The sequence below is a fragment of the Seriola lalandi genome, unplaced genomic scaffold (genome assembly GCF_002814215.2).
Source record: "Seriola lalandi dorsalis isolate HSWRI2012SDOR001 ecotype SW California unplaced genomic scaffold, Sedor1 jcf7180002053798, whole genome shotgun sequence".
Taxonomy (NCBI): Eukaryota; Metazoa; Chordata; class Actinopteri; order Carangiformes; family Carangidae; genus Seriola; species Seriola lalandi.
In genome coordinates, this window is record NW_019524351.1 from 63,809 (window position 1) to 85,207 (window position 21,399).

The 21,399-nt window shown below is 39.2% G+C and overlaps 1 protein-coding gene across 1 annotated transcript in view; it reads right to left on the minus strand.

The window, feature by feature from the left end:
- Nucleotides 1–21,143, minus strand: part of odad2 (outer dynein arm docking complex subunit 2) — a 37,864-nt gene extending 16,721 nt beyond the window's left edge. Inside the window, exons 1-14 of the mRNA XM_023401874.2 lie at nt 20,335–21,143; nt 19,789–19,946; nt 19,135–19,330; nt 18,818–18,924; nt 18,112–18,248; nt 16,249–16,365; nt 12,016–12,233; nt 11,323–11,460; nt 10,258–10,411; nt 3,972–4,118; nt 3,439–3,648; nt 2,160–2,393; nt 1,827–1,937; nt 1,507–1,661 (exon numbers count right to left, since the gene is read on the minus strand). Of these exons, the coding sequence (XP_023257642.1) occupies nt 1,507–1,661; nt 1,827–1,937; nt 2,160–2,393; nt 3,439–3,648; nt 3,972–4,118; nt 10,258–10,411; nt 11,323–11,460; nt 12,016–12,233; nt 16,249–16,365; nt 18,112–18,248; nt 18,818–18,924; nt 19,135–19,330; nt 19,789–19,946; nt 20,335–20,552 (2,300 nt within the window). The 5' untranslated portion in view covers nt 20,553–21,143. The remainder of the gene's footprint in view (nt 1–1,506; nt 1,662–1,826; nt 1,938–2,159; nt 2,394–3,438; nt 3,649–3,971; nt 4,119–10,257; nt 10,412–11,322; nt 11,461–12,015; nt 12,234–16,248; nt 16,366–18,111; nt 18,249–18,817; nt 18,925–19,134; nt 19,331–19,788; nt 19,947–20,334) is intronic.
- Nucleotides 21,144–21,399: the final 256 nt, after the last annotated feature.

A 21,399-nucleotide genomic window follows, 5' to 3' on the forward strand; every position in this document is an offset into this window, starting at 1 on the left:
ATTCCTCCAAATGATCAAATGATTTCTTTCATGATATGGGTTAAACAGACAGTGATCTGTCCATCTTGCTTTAAAAGAATGTTATCGTCATGCTTCTGCCCCTGCAAAGGAATCCTCGCTTAACTCAATGTGGCAGCAGACACTCAGTTCCAGTTGGAGGACTTAACTTAGACTTTAAATGTAGGATATCATTCTGTCAGTTATGAAATATGACGTGCAGAAAGATCTGTGTGAGTGCTACTGAGCCTTTTTCTTGTTATTTTTAGAATTCCACTGCAATTTGAACTATACAGCATTTCTGAGTCAGAGGAAAAACATTTTCACATAATCTCACCTCAGCGAAAATCCTTAAACCTCAAAAACAGTCTTTATCATAAAAATGATTAAAAGACAATGTCTTATAATGTTCTTTGCTACACTGCAGAGAGAAGGTTTTGAATTGATTAATATGTTACTGAGGTATTAAATCACTGCATGTTTTTATATGTAATATCCCAGGCCTCACACTGAATAAGAAAATAAACACAGCTAAATCATTCTTTCAAGGGAGCACTGGAGGAAATGTATAGGTCTGCCAGGGCACAGTCTCCGGGCATTATTTATTTTAAAGGGAGAAAAATACTGACTTAACAATCATCTAACACTGAAGTGCAAAGTCAAAAACCCTTTCAGAACTGTCACTGCTGAAAGGACCAAGCTAAATGACACTTAAATAAACCTCTGCTTTACATGACAAATGATAAAAGGCTCTGTCAGCCTGCGTCTTCTGACATTAGAAAATCACTATCTTGAGGCTGATTCTTTCAGTATGCCTGCGACTGGTTCAGTACTAACAGGCCTGGACTAACATATCACTGAAGTCTATAAAATCAGCACATTTACTTCAGCTTTTGTTAACGGTGGAAAAGACTGAATTCTAGCGGTAAACACTCACATAAAAGATCAGACTTAATAGAATCCTTACAAAAACTTTACATTTTATGCAAATAATCACTTCAAACAGACACAGCGATAAAAGAAAGGCAGACATGACAACAGCGTGCAAACGGAAAAAGTTACACAACTAGTGATGAATGAATATGAACCCCCATAAAAGTAACATATGTGATGATGGCATGACGACGCTAATGCACGCAAGTTGGCTAACCCCTTGTGTTCTGTATCCTCTGCTGATATTAATATATTCACATACTATAAGGCTGCTGTTAACCACATCAGCGTAGCAATCCTATTTTCCAATAGTTATGGGCACACGTGGGTAAAATGCCTAATTGCTATTAACCCCCTTCTACACTGAGGCTCATTAGCTTGCTGTCCTTAAACACAGTAAGTGATTTGTCAAAGTCGCACTAATCTGTTACCACTAATTACAGACATGTAGTCATACATCCAAAAAGATATGGCTACAATGTGTTTCTGTATCTCTGGTATGTTAAGTTTGGTTGTGTGTTATTGTGTGTGCGTGTGTGAGAGGTAAAACAGTGAGACCCCTGAGCCTAGTCATACTTAGCCACATTCTCCGTGCTGATGGAACACTTCCAGATGGCCCCGGTGGCGGCGGCCAGGAGCTGCTTGTTGTTCACCTTGCCTAGCAGTGAAACCAGTGGCTGCAGACCATTGTACTTGCGCACAAGGTCACGGGTTTGCTTGTCCTCTGCACACTGTAAAGCAAACGAGAGAGGATCAAGATATATATTAATTCCTATATAGTCTGGGTCCAATGAGGAGACAAAGACATGTAAGAAAATTGTTTTGGTCCTTATCCTTTTTTCCGGTTCATTCAGGTTTTTCAGAGCATAAGAGAACACAGTGTGGAAAACAGGTACCTTGAAGATTGCACTTGCGCAATGCATTTGTAGCTCATCGTTGTCACTGTTTAGGTTTTTGACCAAATCGTTGATCATGCCCTCTGTCTGAATGGCAATCCTGTAACTTTCCTGTAGTGACACACCAATTAAGGAACCACAGAAACATGAATAATCTAAATGACATCACGTGTACTAGCACAATTTTTTTCTCATATTTTTCTTCATGTGTTTATTTTTCAAATTTTCCTATTTTAAAGGACAAGTTGTAGAATGAGACTGGCAGACTTTATTTCACAGGCCATTGTCTCGACAACTTGTGCCGCAAAAAGTGCAATCATATACCCCCCTCACCTTTGAGGAACACTCCTGCAGGGTCCCCACCACGGGGATAAGCATGTTCTCATCTCGCGACTTAAGCAATCGTCCAAGCAGCGGAATGCCTCCAGCCTTATGGATGGCCTTCTTGTTCTTGGCGCTCTTGCTGCAGCTCCACAATGCTAAAACTCCACAGCGGGCCACCTCTACATCCTTCTTCTGGTTTGGAGTCAGCGTGTCTAAATTCCAGCTAAAGTCCAACAGCTTTACCTGAGCAGAGACACAAAGTACACAAACGTACATGATGATAAACAGCAGACAGCAGGCAGACCACATATGTTTGAGTGGAAAACCTCTCATACACACATTTACACAATCCTGATGAGCTTGACATAAATTCTAAGACTCTGAAAAGTTTCTTGCAGGATTGGCGTGGTAATGGATGGTGTCAGATAGGAATAGCAAGTTATTGGCTGTGATTAAGGGTATAATTAAAACTCTATTACCACTGAGTCTGCAAGGATGAAAAAGCCAGAGATGTTAGAAGTGGAAAACTGTCAGGATAGATGTTAATGTTAGGCCTGAAAATCCCAGTGTGACGGTTTATGGCCATCATTCAGTGTTCTAATCCATCGTTCCTGGCCAGTGAGACGGAGTAGGCAAAGCTATTACCCACAGCACAGTTCAAAGGTGGTCTTGTAGCATAGCATGAAATTAATCTGCCTACGTGAGTGACTTGCACATGAGAACATCCGATTTGGGGCTGAGGAAAATATACAAGGCATGCAGGCTTTAATCACAGGTCCCTCTGTCAACAAACATGAATGCAGGTCAGAGGATGTAAGGGACATTCTATCTGTTTTACCAAAGCACCATTTCTGGGGCTTTTTACAAATGGATGGGCCACTATCTGGCATCTGCTGTACAGAGTGAAAAGGGCATGGGTGGATGATTGATGCACTGTGCATCAAAACAGTTCAGCAACATTTGGATATATGTTTTACACTTTAAATTAAAAGCAAATAGCAATCATAACATGTTGATTACATTGGAATAAGAAACCTTCCTGTTTTTCCAAACTTTCCAAGGTGTCTGTGGTTTAGCACAAAATGTCTGTATTAAATCAACAACTAACTGGCACAGTCATAAACAGACAAGCGTTTTAATGGAAAATTTGCATGCATAACATTTTTTTCAATAATGCCAACACAGAAAGATCGGGTTCTGGTCGGCAGTCTCTGCTGCACTCCACGCTGGCAGTACAGAGATCATGTTACACTAGCCTGAATTTACAATTTTCTGTCCTTAAACTCACCAGTTTCTTGATGCCGCCATAATGCCTGACGGTTCTCCTTGCCCTGCGGAACTTGGCCACGTTTGCGATAGTCTCAGCAGCTAAGGCCTTGAGTTCCGCAACTGGTGAGTCCAAAATCCTCACGATGTTCTGCAGACCTCCTATGTCAACAATGGTCTGACGGATTTGCACGTTGTGACTAATCTTTCTCAGTATTTTCAGAGATCCAATCTAATCGCAAACACACACACATACAGAAAACATTAATAGTAAGTCTGATACTTTAAAAATTATAGTTTAGTTTGATGGAAACCATTGTGTCCATGCCAACATAAGGCCTCCATCTAATAATAAATAATAATAATAAGAACAGGTTAAAAAACACCCACACATGTCATTAGGCATACTGGAGGGTAATTGCTACCCTGTGTCTTTAGAGGTACGCTCTCTAACCAGAACTAGTGTTTCTGTAACTAAAACACAGGCTGGCACACACAGAGGGCTCTGCTCATGCCTGCAGGCCATCCAGGTCCAGCTTTGGCACAGCTACTCACTTTGCATTTGACTTCATCTGTATCCAGCAAGTTAATGAGGACTTCAAGGCCACCTACATCCCGGATGGCCAGCTGGCACGTCTCCTGCATCAAATCAAAGTCCATCATGGCGCAAAGAGTGAGCACAGTGGCTGTCTGGTCGCCTGCCTGAAATAATAACGGCAAACATGAATGAATGAAAATGGGGAATGAAAAAGGAAGAGAGAAGAGAAAATTAAACATCAAAAAGACATTTGGAAAAGAGAGGAGGATACAGACCTCCCTCCATTACCGTGCCCCCCCCCCCCCTCCATTATACCACTCTTGCTGGGGTTGTATTGTTTATACCACAGCCTGGTAAGTGTTTAGCTTTGTGGTGGTAAGAAATTATTTGCTAACAGAGCACTGAGCTCTAACAACAGTGTCAAGCTCAGAATCCATTAGACTTTGCCCTTAAGATAAAAAAAGAACACTATTAGCAATTTTAAGACCTTAAAGTCCCCTTGCACACATGGGGTAGGAAATACAACTGAATAGGTCTTACTGTCACTGAACTATCATGATGACTAAATAAAAAAAACAATACACATATTTAAAATAGGGCATGTGAGGTCAAATCCTGACAGCAAATCTGCCTCTATTTTACTGTTTCCCAAATCTAATATCTAAATTCTTTGTTGTCTTTTTTCAGATTCTGCTCACGCTGAATAAATCCCTATGAAGTCCGAGCTGTGGACGGTTGTTGACAGCATTATGACACTTAAAATACCAGTCTTATCATATCAAAGTACTGCCCAGGCCGTCAACAACAGTGTTTTTATATTACCATATTTAGTCTGTATCATATGCACTTGCATAACAAACTTTGTTGACATGCAATGGTTTTGATCATGCAAGGGGGAAAAAATCAGTAGTCGGTAGTCAGTAGATAAAACAGAAGTTCATGGCACGAAAATGCAAGAGTTAGCTGCTGTAATACTAGACCTGCTACATGGCTTTGATATGTGACACTGAAACGTCCAGTCCAAAATTTCCTGGCAAGTGAACAATCAAATATTATTTCTTTTTTGCAGTGGTTTAAATGTGCCACAGATAGAATTCTCATTTAGTGGATTCAAGGACGCCTCCACCATTCAAGGCTTCATATGCCTTTATTGGTTGCACACTTCGCAAACAACTTGAGACTTCAGGGCCATCCTAAATAGATTATTTCAACCAAACATAAGAATGCAACATGTCCTGCTATCAGCTACCCACATAAGTAGAAAATAGCCCATCACTATATAGAAAGCTGGGGCAGTAATCTGTTTCATGTAGCCATTGGACGGGATGGCTCATCAGCGTAGGCCTTTCCCAAAGTTTCAAGTGGTGTTTGATCACATCTCCCTCACAAAGCAGAGCTCTGACACAGCAGGATAATGCCCACATGTTCTCCATATCATGACGCTAACCTAAATGTGAACCATTTGCCCATTAACAGCAGTGGATCTACTGCTTCCTTTGTCTCCTCTGTTCTCACTCTTCAAAGGATTCAGCAGGCACAGTTCCTACCTTGTAAAAACAGCAAAAAAAAGAGCTATGTTTAGGAGTGATAGCTGGGAGAACAGAAAACAGATCATATGCTTTCATTTTTGTTAGCTTTGGTCTTGAAGTATTGTCGACATTCTTTAAAACATTGACAACATCTGACAATCTTTTATGGTGAAAGATCTTTGACTCTCTCTGAGCATGATAGGAGCAGATGCTCAAAGTGGAATGAATTCAATCACTGTTCGACCTCTGAACATGAAAATCAAAAATTTGTTTAATATCTTTGCAGTATCATGGCAGATACTGGACGCCATGAGCTGCTGGCTTAGCATTTCAATCCTCAAGTAATAACAATTCTAAGTAAATTTTTTTTTTTTTTTACAAGGTATCGGGAAAACCAAATTTAATCTTTATAGGTATGCTTAATAAACCTGAGTGAGCTTCTACTACTCAAGACATTGGCAAATGCTAACAGCAGTGATGAATGTCTTAGTAAATTTTGCTGAATGGAAAACAAGATTAAGAGTGCCTAGCCATGTTTGCAGCTCTTTTAGGTTGTACTTTGGCACAGTGGTGATTTGAGCTAAATGCAAAAATATTATGGTAACGTGCCAACAATGCCAATTCTAACATGATGGTGTTTAGCAGGTAACACTTACCAGGTTCACAGTGTTAGTTTATCATGTTAGCATGCTTACACATACCAGTTAATACTAAACACAAAGTGCAGGTTGGTACGAGTTGTAGGCATTTCGTCAAAAGCAAAAGAACTGGGCAAGTTGAAATTTCAACATGATGATGGCACTAGATGAAAATTCAGAGGATCAAGTCATTAGAGTCTATGCTCTACGGAACTTGATTATCTGTAACTTTATCTGTAAATTTCACACCATTCGATCCAATAGGTCAAGATGTTTTACTCAAAACTGAAAACTGCCAGATGTAGGGGACATCTGTAGCAAATTTCAAATAGTTCTCAAGATATTTCACTCTGAATCACGACTGTCAACCTCGTGGTGGTGTAAGATGAAAGGTCAGGTAATCAGCAAAGTCAGCTGGATTCATCCTCTGAGGACCACGAATGTCTGTACAAAATATTATGGCAATCTATCCAAGAGTTTTCTGGACCAATGTGGTGGACCAACTGACTGACATTGCCACCCATAGAGCCATGCTGCTAGCATGGCTGAAAAATAACTGAACAATACAAATCACTGAGGTAAAACACAGAAGATTTTATAGATGATTGTATAAATACTTTATCCCCTTGTCTTATGGAATTACATGATTCAAATGGTTTCAGAGCAGATTAAGAAGTATGAAGGAATGAATTCCATCCATGAGGGAAACTTGATATCAGCCACTTAAAGATGCTTTATGCATTTTGTCTCTTCCTTTACTGCAGGTGTCTCGGCCAGAGCTACTAAATAGCTGAAGCCTTCACTCTACTGAATGGAGGTCTTATTCTAGTCTGGTTCCTCTGCAGCAGCAGACTGGATTCTTCAGACACAGACTGCCCTGCCTGAGCCACTCCAGGCCTATAAATCACAGCACTAAGCATGTGGGAGCAGGGATAGTGTTAATAGGGCTGTAAATGATACCCTGTTGACCTCAGGCCCTTTTCTTAATGGAGTTTTGTTGTGTATATTTTGTGCACAAGTGTGTGTGTGGCATGGACCTCATGCCAACAAGGCTGGACATGCATATTGAGTATAAGTGCTCAGATATGTAAGAGTGTATGTCATGCAGACTCGGGCCACTGCCAGTGCTTCATAGAGCTCAGTGTAAGGGAGAAGTACTGGGTCTTGGCAGAGGTCAAGCCATAGAGGATGCATGAGGTTTCATACGTCTCTGCAGTCTACAGAAGACTTAGAGGGAACGCTGCTAATGACAAGAACAAACCCAATCCTCCTGCTCTACTATGGGAAAGGTACTGTGGGACAGAATGAATGATTACTGGTTGTTTTTTACTTCATATTTGACATAAGATCTCTAACAACATAAAACTTGATCACTTAATAGGCCTTTCTGTCATAAAATGAGTGCAGTGCACAGTGAGCAAATGTCTAGTCACATCTTTGAGTTGAAAAGTTGCTTAACTCATGAGAAAGAATGATGTCATTATTCTTAAAAGTAAATTATCCAGATTAAACAGGTAGTGAATGCATTACAAGCAATAACAACAATGTTTTAATCGCATAAAAATGCCTTACTACTGAGAGCATAATTAGCTACAAATTTATTTTTTTTATATTTTAAATGAGCTGATACTGGCGACTGTTCATTAGAGCCAGGAATAGATTAGTGCAGCAATCAATAGAAGGGTTCTGTAGTACTATGACTGCCCAGCAGAGGGGGAGAAACTTTAATGAGTCCTGACACAAAAACATCCAGATCATCTTGTTTATCTATAAAACTTTTACACTTTTATAGTAATAGAAGTAAAATTTTAAAGCTGTGGAGAAATGTTGCACTAGTAGTGACACCTTTTGAAAGCTGTTTCATGAAACTTTTCTTTTAAAAGAAGGATGAAAAAAGGCATCTGCCCAGAAAAACAAGCAAAATATGAAAATTGGAAAAGGTCAATTATGAAAATGTTTACAACACACAATATTGCAATGTTTACCTGTTAACTAGTAACATCTTGTATATCAGACACAATATTTATATCTGTGAGAATATGAAAATTGTTTTGTGTTTGGAAAACCACAGGCCAACCTAACTGATAGCAGCTGGTGAATTTTGTTTTTAAACACAGACAAAACACATTTTGACATTTTCTGGCTTACTTGCTAGAGTTAAAATTGCTAAGATTTTCAGTCCTGACTAGTAAAACAACCCTTTAACCCTTAACTTACCCTTTCTTGTTTCCATAATCTACTGAAGGCCTAAATTTTGTAGATAACTATATAAATACAGTATACAGTCCATAAATATAAATGCTTAAATACAAAGTATGATAAAATGTTTGCTTATACCGTGGCACTGATGCATTACAGAATGGAGTAAAGAGGGTGAAATATGTTTAAATTCATCTCCCATGTCACTATGTTACAGACATCTCTTACAGTACATACACTGCACCAACACAATCACACAATATAAACCTATGTGTGGTAGCCATAGACTTAAAACTACACAGTGGATTTTGTGAGAGACCATGTAACCATTTTACAGGCGCAGATCTCTAGTCATACAGGTTTAAAAACAAAAACATTGGAACCCGAGGCAAATATTCCTACATAAATATCATTAAAACACAAAACAGAACATCCATGTGTCGCTTTACGAAAGTGTTAAACTTCCTAGAGTACAAACGGCTGTCTATAGTGCAAGGGAAAAGGGGAAAAAAGATCTCCTCCTAAAATAAAACAGATATTTAACTTGGCTCATGGTAAGTTTCAGCGTCTGATGGTAATGATATTATAAAATGACTACTGGACAAACCCCATAAATAACTGCGCTGTGCGGTTTCCAGAGAGATAGAAAGCTGGGACATGTTGGTTACTGCAGTGCTGCATCTTGTTGAAGCAGGAACACACACACAAACCTAAAGCTTACAATCCTGCTGAAAAGTATAAAATACACAAACCAGTGAGGTTTTTTTTTATTTTTTTTTATCTGAATTTGCCTCTTTCATATCGTTTAAATCTTTTTTTCCTTTCTGGAAAGGAGCAGCGGCCTGCTTTTAGAGTGGGAATTTCCTTCCATTATATTCTATTTTGCTAAGCTAAAAATATCTACCTCAAATTGAACTTTACAGCGACATTTTCTATAAAAGATTTACTCAGTTGTACTGTGACCAATCTTATTTAGCACCAAGCCACAGAACTCAAGAACACAAATCCTATACTGTAGAAAAATATATGTACACTATAACTACATGTTGAAATACCATTAACTCATTTAATTTTCTTTAAATTGAGGCAGCATTTAAGGTATTTTTACTGCTCAACAGTTTTACAACTTGCAACAAAACAGACTCCTGTCAAAATAAAGTAAATGCATTCCATTTTAATATAATCTGTCTAAATGATATTGTCCAGATAAACAGATAATAGTGAGGCAGGATAATCTCAGAAGTCAAGTGGTCGGAGGTATATTCCCAGCCAGTCTGGGTCATTGGTGTTCCTGTCCTCTTTTCTTTTCCCTCCATGTTTTGACACATTAATATTCACCATATGCCCTGTCAGACCTATCACAGGCGCGCTTCATTTTTATGCTTCTGCGGTGTGGGCAAACAGTGAGTACAGCTGCTGCCGTCAGACAGCTCTTTCCCCCAGCTCACATGTGCAACCAAACAGGCCTTTGTCAGAAACCAGGAATCCACGAGCAGAGCCAACCACTTCAATAGGCATCTTCCTACAAAGTGCCGCTTTAAATTGGAGAAAGCTAAACCTTAAAAAAAGAGGATGTCAAATGAAAATCTGGCATCCTCTTTTTCACTTTGTGACACCTGAGGCAACACAGACAGGTGGGATTGAATGATTGGAACATTACCTTTTGTGATCCCACATAACTAGGTTCTTCTGCACAGCCATTACTAAATATTACTTTCTGTGCTCTGCTGTTCAGAATAAGGTTTTTGAAAATTGAAAACTGATTCAGGTTAGCGTTGAAATTCTTGTACAGATGACAGGAAAGGAGCATGGACTTTACTGTTTCCTGTCAGCTGTGGCCTGCCTTCACCTGCAGTACTACAGCTCTCTGTACAAATTTCTATTTTGGTTTTAAATCCATTAGAAAAAAGAAACAGTCCAGGGGGACATTCCCCTACCTTGAGGTACTTGACCAGTTTCTGGATCTGCCAGTATTCTGGGGGCAGGTCTGTGTCACTCTCCACACGGCGCTCTGACTGCTCCTCTTCCTCCTCACTCTCCAATGAACTCTCACTGGAAAGTTCCACTGGCATGGCGCCTGCTGGGGTCTTACTGAATAAAAAAAAGAGCAGATAACAGTGCACTTCTGACCGCAGATAACAATCTACCAAGGTGTGGGACAGTGTAATAACTGGACAACACATAGCCAGACAAAAGGATGCAATATAATATCATGAAATGTGTTTTCCGGTGTGGAAAACAGCTTGGTCATCCCACACAAGAAGACAGATTAAGGTTTTTGAAATTCAAGTGTCAAGTTTGAACTTCCTCAGAATCAAAGCAGTAGGAAAATAAAGACTGGAATAATGTCATGGGAAGACTGGAGTCGTCATCATATACAGAGCAAAGACTCATGCTAGGCTATTGATGCAAACAGAAATGCAGATGGCTTTTTAAAGTTGCTTGGGCTGCTTGGATAACTGTATCATGAAAATTGGGCACTGTGGAGTAATGAAATTTGGTACACTTTCATATGGGGCCGCTGAGAGACAGTTCCCATGTACATACAAATAGCATTTCCAGGGGAGCATATTAGTGGAAGGAGCCAGCCGATAGGAGGGAGTGTTTTCCAGGAAGAAACAAGATAAACACTAAGCAAGACCTTCATGAAACTGCCAGGTCTACGCACCGTCCTGGGTGGTGTGTAGTCAAAATTGTGACTTAGTGAATGCACCCTGAGGTCTTTGTTGCATGTACACCAAATGATGAGCGGAAAAAAATAAACAGCAGCGAGAATCAGCTGCATCGATTTCTGATGCTAGCAACCATGTAAACAGGTTCTTGTTCAGCACATGGGCTGATAGATTTGCAAGTTTACACTTTCCACTTCAGATTTCATTGCTGGTAAAACAGCATTTTGTTCTTCTTCTCAGTACCAAAATCCTGTTTAAGTTACTCCACCTGCAGAGACAGAAAGAGCCCTGATAGATTCTGATGAGGGAGAACTAACGCAGGACACTTACATTTTCTGGGAGGACAGGCGTCCAGGTATAGAGGACACAGAGAATTCTGCTTTGATCTTGCTCTTGGCTCCCGGTCCCAGCTTTTTCTTCGGCATTGCACCAGCAGAGCTCTTACTAGATTTCTTTTCCTCTGCTTCACTGTAATGATGTGAAATAAGAGTCATTATGCCTGCTTCTATTTTGAAAATGGTTATTTTTCTAACATAATCATTATTTAACAACTTGAGACTAGAGTTCAGCAGGGTTTTTTGTTTTAGCTGTAGAGATACTTTTATCTGGAGCCAGTTTCTCCTCAAATGGGTACAGATATCACAAGGTACAGCTGCAACAGCTCAGCTCTTGCTAGATCTATTTATCAATCAAAGACCATATGTGACAGATCTTTTGGGGATTTTTTTCTAAGAGTTTTTTTGTCTGTAATTGGGCAGAAAGGGTTTCCGCACTGTGAATGTATTTATTAACTCAGATCATTGTGTAATCGGGAATATTTGCACTTGCCCTAAAATTTATAAACCATATAACCATCTCTTTATAATGTGTGACTGCTGGCAGACACACTGAACACATGTGGCAAAGGCTTGGCATCACTGTCATCTAAAGCTCTCCTCCTCAACAAGAGGAATCCCCGCCATGCACAGTATGTGGTAGGCTGAAGATATTTCAGGACACATCTTACGAGGAATTATCACATACCAACTTGGAAACGTGAGACCAAGATTCTTCCATCTCGGACATGGTACATAAAACTTCTCGCGGCCTGTCTTGTACAACGTCTGCTGTTGTCTCGCCTTGTCATGCACATTCTTTTCCTGTTGCTCGTAAGACCTCTGGGGTTGGCCTTGTTCCTTCTTATCAACCGATTCCACATGCTGAATCCTTTGTGTTGATGGAAGTTCTTCAACTGCAAAATCCTGTTTGTAAGGGGAAAAGACAGAGGCTGAAGTATAAGGAAAAAGACTCTCTTGATTTGCACCAAAATGTTATGTGGTGAGATGCTGTGTAGTATAAATTTCCGTATGTACTTGGGTTGTAAATTTCTCTGAATGATGCGTATCAAAACAAAATATTCCTTCTGATGTTCACTTGTGCTTCTTGTGAAACTGTGCACTATACTTTACAAAGTGTTGGCCATTTCATATCCATGAAGAGATTTTTTAAATAAATAGAACAGTATCAGTGACACATGAAAAGCATAAAATTCACATACAACATCATGCAGGCGTGCATAACAATTCAGCCTTTATTGAGGTATTGGAATTAAACCTCACTTTCCTGAATGCTTTACACAGAATAGGTCCCCCTCTGTTAATTGGCTGAACAATATCAAAAAGTTTATTGTTTCTGTACATTCCTCCACCTAAAACCTTGCAGCATGGCACAGACAAAGTAATGCCTTTGTGTCACTGTTCGGTTATGATTTTTTTTTCAAGCTCTGAAAGTCTTTATACCAAACTTTACAACCTATATATGAATGCCAATAAGACACATATGAATGGTTAGCAGGCAGGAGAGTTTTTAATCACAGACACCTGCTCTGCAGAAATAGCTCAGTCTGTCATTGGTTGTTAGGGGCTCAACATTTTTAAGGGAAGGGAAAAAGAATTAAGATGCATTTCTATGGGTTGTGTTCACGCACAAGCTGGAGCCAAGCATGCCCAATCACTTTTCCAAAGGCTTGTTTTTCATAAAACACAAAGTGACCTGCTATTGGAAACATAGAAGTCAATTCACCCAACCACAGACGCACAGTCTGACTTTATTAGGCTAACCAACATTTTTTAATTCTATTATATGTGAAATGGACAAAGTCCATGTGCATACGCAGAAGGGAACAGTACAAATTCCCTGACATGCCACAGTAAAACATCCTATTACAGGTGCCTTTCTGCATCTGAAAACACTATAGGCTTAGAGACAAATGCTGTACTAAGCCAGACTGACGCCTGTAGTTCTACACTCAAAATACATTTTTATAGCAGGTGACATTCAATTATTCGCTCTTATGTATTCATTTGTCTTTTTTCCAAGCAGTTGACTACTAAAACCTAAACCCCAACTATTTACATATGTTTGGGGGCCGGCTTGTATCTAATTACTTGATCCATATTGATGGAAAATCAGCAGGGAGGCAACTCTGAAGCCATTGGCCATAAAACATCTGTCAGTGGCATGATTCAAGCAGTTTCTACTGACTGATTATGACAGTGAGCCAGTCTATATTAATTTCAGGATGTGAATAACAAAAACAAATCTACAACCCAGGGAGTTTTGCTTTTCAGTGAGTGTCTTATGCATGCAAATACACAGCATGTCCAATTTCCAATCACGCTGTGATGTCAAAACAAATCCACAACACTGAGGAAAGAAGGCGAGTCTGCTTCCTCCCTGCGTTGCAGCCCCCGTCTCCTTTGGCTGCCTCTGCTCATCTGATTGAGGCTGTCTAATCTAATCGAACTGTTAAAAAAGACCTGCTTCCTCACATTGGAAACGAGCGGATATGTTTGGAGATTAGGTGTTGTTATCTTTGGCTATCACTCCCCCCAACTTTGGACTCTCCATGTTGCAATCAGGGAACTAAGCCAGGGCTATATGAGATTGTGTTTCTGACAGACACTTCTGCTATTACACTCTCAAATTCAAACTGGAATGGATCATGTCAACAAGATCACAAGATTAACAAGATTAATATGTCAGACATAGGATGCAAATGGCACCATTTAATTGCTTTTGTCATCAATCAATCAAATTAAGATCTAAGCAGTGCATTCTTAAGGGGTGGTTAGCTCAGAGGCAGAGAGAAGATATTCAGCAGTGACTGAAACAAAAGTTACAGGACACCACACAGCACATGCCAAAGAGTTAAGGAATTGAAAAAAAAGACCTTGACAATGATTTGTGCCTCCACAAACTGGTTCACAGTAAGTTTTACTGCGGCTGTCTGTCATTTTTAGATGATCCAGACTCAAGGCATCACTCTTCACACAGGACTCATAGAACATAAAAGCCTAAATGTCTTTTTTTTTTTTTTTACATGGTTCAGCCTGGCATTACTTGATGGTTTGTTAAAGCCTTCACTAACCCCGTTTCAGATTATTATGCCACCTTTAGATCTATCATTTACTTTAAATAATCACGCGGACCAATCACAATTTCACAAATATGAAGAAAGCAATATTATAAGCTATTAAAATGCACTATAAAGATGCTGTAATGTTAACATAAAAAATACTGCAGCCATCTAAAATCACTTCTTCTTCACTCATTCACTACTCCCTATATAATAGACACTGATTAGTTTACCCTGTAAAGGAAAGTAAATTGAGATTCCTGACACTTATCATAATCATTTTGCATCATCACTGACAGGAACAAAATCTCACATATATGTTTTTGCATCCATAAAATGAAGAGCACAGCATTGCAGGATTGTCAGCAAAAAATAGAAGTACTTGTCATGGGCCTTATGTGGTCATTTTTGAGGGCGCTACATGTATAAGCTTTCCACTGTTTTACTAATAGGGAGTGATTGCAGGCAAGCAAGTGGTACCTTAAGCTAAATGCCTATGTCATACGTCATAGTGAGCATGCTAACACGCTCACTATGAAACATGCTGATGTTTGGAAGGTATAAAATTTACCACATTCACTACCTTAGTTTAGCATGTTGCAGAATGTCTGTGCCACATTTTGTGTAATTCCACCTAGTAGTTGTTGCAATATTTCACTGGATAAGTGAAAACTGGTGGTGGAAAAGAGGAAAAGTTAGGAACTCATAAAAGTGATTAGGATTCATCCTCTGGGGAAAAGGAATATCAGTCCAATAGTTGTTGAGATATTTCAGTCTGGGCCAAAGTGGTAGATTGACATTGCTACCAATACAACCATGTTGTGAGTGTGGTTAATAAAAACGATTAAGCGCCAATGGCTGTCAAAGACAACTTACAGCAGTCAGTGTATTGAGTGACTGTCAGAATAAACCTTAACATGGAAAATCCCCTAAATTTTGTTAAACTATTTCTGTTGACTTTTGCCCCAAAAGCACTTTGCAAGCAGAATAGTTAAAATAAATTATCTGGCCCTTCAGAAGTCAAATAGTTTTGAAAAATTATTGGGGGAAATCACATTTACATATCAGTCCTTGTAGACAATGGTAAATTCTTCACTCAAATAGATGCACTATTGATTCTTGCTTTCAGAGTACAATTTGCACAGTGGGTAAATAATATTGTTTTTCATCATCTTTACACAGTTCATGCTCAGAATAACTTTATAACAAATCAAAAACAAAAAACTATACTGTAAAAAGGGTATACTAGACTAGACTATACTAATGCCTTTTCCTTTTTTAATACAAAGAGCAAATGTCCATTCAGAGCAGTAGTGGTCTTTAAAGGCTCTGATGAGCTCGTAATGACACCACATTTTCCAACAAACATCAGCATGAGTGAGAAAAAAAGATCATATTTTCAAATGATTAACAGATTTCTGAGAGCAGCTGGAATATATTATTGAGGTGATTTGTTATGTCATCAAATTATTAAAGCAGGAAATAGCACTACTGAATACATGATCCATATTTCAATGCCTATAAATGTGTGTGTGGAGGGGGTGGGTGGAGGGTGGTATGGGCCTCAGTCTTTTTGATCTTGGAAGAGAGAGGTCAATTCAGAAATTGTTCAGTACAGTGACAACCAGACACTAGCTCACTGGCATGGAACAGCACAGACCCTGATTACACAATCCTAACTCTGTTTATAAATATGAGTCACACAGCATCAGTGATCAAATCAGAGGTTTAGAGAGAAGGACATTGTTCATGGGACAAAGAGGCATTTCAACACCCATGCATCTTTGCTTTGAGAGCTAAAATTGAAGGCAACAAATAGAAGGTTTTAATATGATGATGATAATTGCAACTGCCTGTACCTGTTTGTTTATATTCTCAGCAAAATATGGAGATTGGCTCTTGAGAAGTGTTACCAGGTCTTTGTACATATCACTTGTTCGCTCGTAGTCACTCTCCGCCCTCTCCTGTTTTATGCCCTGTGAAAACAAAGTGAAAAACAGCCTCATTAATCCTAAAAACCACAATTATAATGTGACCCACATGTCAGCTAGAACAGCTGAGGTTAGAAGGCTCAGGGAATCTCTAGCCAGGCTCAAAGAGGAAGTGTAAAACCATGTAAACCACCAAATTAGGTTTAAGACACTACAGCTCTTTGAGGTTTCTTTTACATCAATGTCACCCATTTGGTGTTAGGTTGTAGTTTTTTCACCTTGGCTGAACTATTTCCAGGTGAAGAAACAGATACAGGAAGCCTATGGCTTGTCAGCAAAGTCACTGAAAAAGTGAAAGGTGCTGCAGAATGCAAAATCTAAGAAATGATTGCAGACACATTCAGAGAGATTACTGACACTTAGAAAGTATTTGATAGATCTCTATACAATAATACTTTTACGGAACTTTTGAGGGCACCTTTCAAGGCCAAATACTTAGATAGCTATGTGTAAAATCTTCATCAGTTTTAATGTTTTACTGCTGATACAAATATTATAGTATGTTAACATGAGAAAACATTAATAACTTAAATTTTGTATTTTGTCAAGTGACACTTGTATTGTAAATATTCTAAACCGATAACATGTCTACCTTTCTTAGATTATGGAGATCTACTCTTCATGAATGCACCTATGTTGGATACAGTATACTACTGTGCTCTACATTTTATTACTGGATGTAATTATCTTATACACCACAGTAAGTATGTAGACGTGCCTGGTACAAGGGTCGACTTATACATATAGTTCCTCCTTACCTGTGTACATGTACTGTTTATGTATAGCCTTTGTTCTATGCTCTACAGATGTCAATTCCTCCATTTAGGACAAAGTTGGGCATGAAAAAGCTTTTAAATATGCTGCTCCTTCCAGGTGGAACAATGTACATGGGACTTAATATTGTCAGGAGCAATTACTTGTGGTGAACACAAGTCCGTCTCATTTTTCTGGAAAAAAGCATTCTTGGACAATGTTTTTGGTACTAAATGTATTGTTTTTACTTAATTTTGGTAGTTTTGGAAACTCTTAACTGTTTATATATCTTAACGGATGTCTGTACTCTTTTGTAGCAGGTGACAGTTGTCAATCTGTTTATGTTGTCTGATTTATTGCTGTAACAATGTTTTCATGCTGTCTGCTTGCCCAGGCCTCTCTTGAAAAAGATTTTAATCTCAAAGAGACTTTTACCCAGTTAAATAAATGATCAAATAGAGAATGACAGCTATACTCTGTTATGAATTTTGGTGGTCTGGATTTTGTTTACATTTAGATCACTGATCATACCTTTGGTTAACATGACACCGATTTTCTGTAGGAGCACTGTATTGTTTATTAAGCATTGAATATTATGCTTGTTGTCTAACTTTGTAGTTATGTGGCTCCGGCAGTAATTTATCTAGCTGAATCAATGGTCTGACGGACTGTCACAGTAACTACATTTGGGAAGGTCTACCTGCACTCCTACCTACATTCAAGATTTATGATTGAAAAACAGAACAGAATAAATCTTTTCAAAATCCCTGGAGCGCAATAACATACAGAGGTGAATTAGCTGCCACTTAGCTGACTGTGCAATAATGAATTGGTCTGTCAGAAATTATTTGCCAAAAGGCTGGTTTACTTCTTGATAAGTAACCTCTCTGAACGTTTTCTCACACAGAGAAAAGAAACAATATTACGTCAACTCTTGCAGCTGATGTAGTCTACAGTTCTTTATCTTCTTAGTCTTACCCCATTGACAAAAACTCCGGTGGTGCTGCAGGTAATGTAGAGGTCCTCAGTGTCACAAGTTTCAATTACAAGGTGACAAATCTCACCATGCACCTGTCTCCAGAGGGGGGCACGGCAGCCATTCGTAAATTCATAATCTAAAAAAAACAAGGTAAAAGGAAAAAAAAGATTAAACCAATAAATTTTGCACCAACCTTTATAATATATATTGGAACATGGTATCAAGTCACAACAAAGGGACTAGCAGTGGAGCAAAAAGACAAATCATAAGAAACGTTTGAGCTGCTAAAGAGACTGACATAGCACTCAAAGGTCCACAGGTCTGAGGCATTAGCCCATGTTAGAGACAAAGTTTAACTTGCTATATAAGTCACCCACTAAAAATAGAGCCGCATAGTGACCATCATATTATAAATCTGGTTTGGAGAGTATTTTCATAGAAGGTGTCAATTCAACCTGAAAAAAGGGGACATAACTGCATTTATCACTTGGTGTGCACATGCCGATGGATGCTTTGCTAGGGCATGATAAATACATTGCAATTAAGAAAAAAATATGCACTGACTAATGACTGGAAACCGACAGATATAATGACTTCCATGTCTTTTGGTGCAGCAGAACACAGGCTTCTTATGCTTTGGAGTATACTGCATTAGCGTTAATAGCAATTCCTTGCAACCCAGTAAAATGTGGAGATAATTCAAACCTGATGTGTATCGAACCGACTTCAACACCCTCTTTTCCCCTTCACTGCAGAACCGTTTCAACAACTCCATGTCATTCTTTACTGCGGTGGGGTCAAGCCTGACTTGCCTGTAATGAAAATGTAGAAAAACAAAACAAAACAAATATCCAATTCATCTTGTTCATTCATGGTTACTTTTATAAACGTGCTGCCTGTTCCAATCAGACACAACCACATGTTGGAGTAAATCTGAGTGGATCTGACTGAAAGAGGATGTATGATGGATGGGAAATTTGACTGCGTGTGAGGAGAATAGGAGATAAAAGAGAAGCACCCACTCTGATATTTCTTCGAGAAGCTTGCTGAGGAGCTGTTTGTCCATATTTTGGAGCAAGTGAAAAAGCTTGACCTTGACCTCTGAGTCCTTTACTTGGTCTTTGCCTACCGGATGCAGCACATCGGTATGGGGGCCTTCTCCGTCCAACATGATAGCAAAGCAGGGACCAAGAATCTTCACCACAGGATCTCTATTTTCTGAACAATAAGAGAGGTTAGCCTTATCAAACCTTCAGTATCAGATGCTGCTCAGTGTTTCTAAAAATGTGAGTTGGGTTCATTTTGAAGTAACAATACAGCAGACCTATGATGTACTGTACTGTACCTTTTTTCCACACACATTTCTTTTCACAAACTGAGCCAACATTCCCGCTCTATAAAACATCTACCAGCAATGAAAATGAGTTATAACATATTCATCATGTATACCTCTGTCAGACAAATAAATATATAGTCTTATCTCTTTTGGCAGTGGCCCTAAAGTAAATACATATCTGTAAAAAAAGAAATACCAATGGCAGCATAATTGGATGGTTGTAGACAATAACAAAGAGGACAAAAAAAATTAAGTCTGTGGGTTATGGAGGTATGCTTGTGGCCGGACTACTTGGGATGTAAATGAGAATCAAATCTCATCTTGTGGTCATTGTGCTTACCTTCTAGACATGCTCGAACCTCCTCCAGCTTCTTATCATCTGCCAGATGAACCAGTTTAGAGAGCTGGCTGAAGCTGCGTACATAAACAGTAGGTGGGGAAAGCTTCAACAATGGAAGCCCTTCACTGTCTTTCTCATGGGACTGTACATCCAAGTCACTGTGGAGAAAAGAAAATGAAAGAATTGACACACCTCAGTATTATCTCTTTTATCATTTGTTTTGTATTAGATTATAATAATAACAACATAATAATCATATAAATGCCAACAAGATCAGACTCTGTATTTTTGTTTTTATACTCCTCTGCTTCCCAAATGTGAGCTACAAAGCTAACCACACACTGAAAGTAGACCATACTTTCTGATGAAATAAAATGGAATGTTCTCAGTCTTGCTGAAGCTGAAAAACAAATTAATTATGGCCTACTGCTTTGAGTACAGCAAAGGTAAAATACATTTGGACACCATGGTGACAGCATATCCTGCACAGACACGTAATACTGAGAGCACTGGCCAGCCAGCTGCCTGCTTCATGATTAGACTAACCTGATGTCATAGTCTGTTTTGAAATCAGATGCCACTAAAGTGGTACTCCATTGGAGCGGTGCCTCGAACACATGCTCTGCCTCCTGTGGGTGTTGGGAGCTGAACTGCTCCACAAAGCACAGGATCTCTTTCAACAAGGACTCATTCATCGGTGTGAACTCCAGTTTGCCAGTACCAGAGCTGGTCCACTGGGCTGCCTTGGTCAGTGATGCTCCCATTTCACCGGCAGGGATATTCTGAAACTAAACACAACAACACACTCGCTAACGTGACACCGGTTAGAAAAGCGGACACTGCTCACTAACGTTAGACCCGTTAGTAAAGGTGACACTGATGTTGACCGTCTTTAGTCAACAGTAGCCCAAATACAACCATGTTCAGCTTTTCCTCATTAACATAACATAAAGTATGTTTCTGCCATTATCTGTTACACCCATAAATTAACTGAAGTACAAACTTACCGAGAATTTCAAGTTGCTTTTCAATTTTAAAAAACTTTACCGACAGTTTTCGTCACCGGTGTCCATGGAAACCGCAGGCTCACGTTCCCTGGCATAAGCGTCCCCTTTGGTTGCTATGATACAGCCAAACACAACGGACAGCGAGTTGGGTCAAAAATCACCATACTCAAACTTTGAAAATTTAAAGATGAAACTGAAATAATCCACAAAGAGGAAGGGAGTCTGTGTGTTGCTATTGATATCCTGTTCAGTGTTTGCATTTTTTTTTTTTTTTTACAATTTAGCATATAGTGTCAAATATTCAGTGGTTTTATAAGTCACATATTCAATGAAATGCAGGGTGGCATTCCTTTCAGGCTCAGCTAAAAAGGCTTCTTGGCAATAATTAAATATGCACTGCCAGCATTTGCAATCTACTTGTGTTAAGCCTAACTTTAGATATGGTGTTGTGACCGTCATGGTCAGAGACTCTAAAATGTTAAATCAAATGTTGTCATAATAATAAAAAATCCCTGTGTGCCTTCCTTTTAGAGTGTCCGCATGACCGCATATTTGAGAGCCTATTTCCTCTCTCAGTGCTGGTCTGGCACTGACCTGCAGGCAA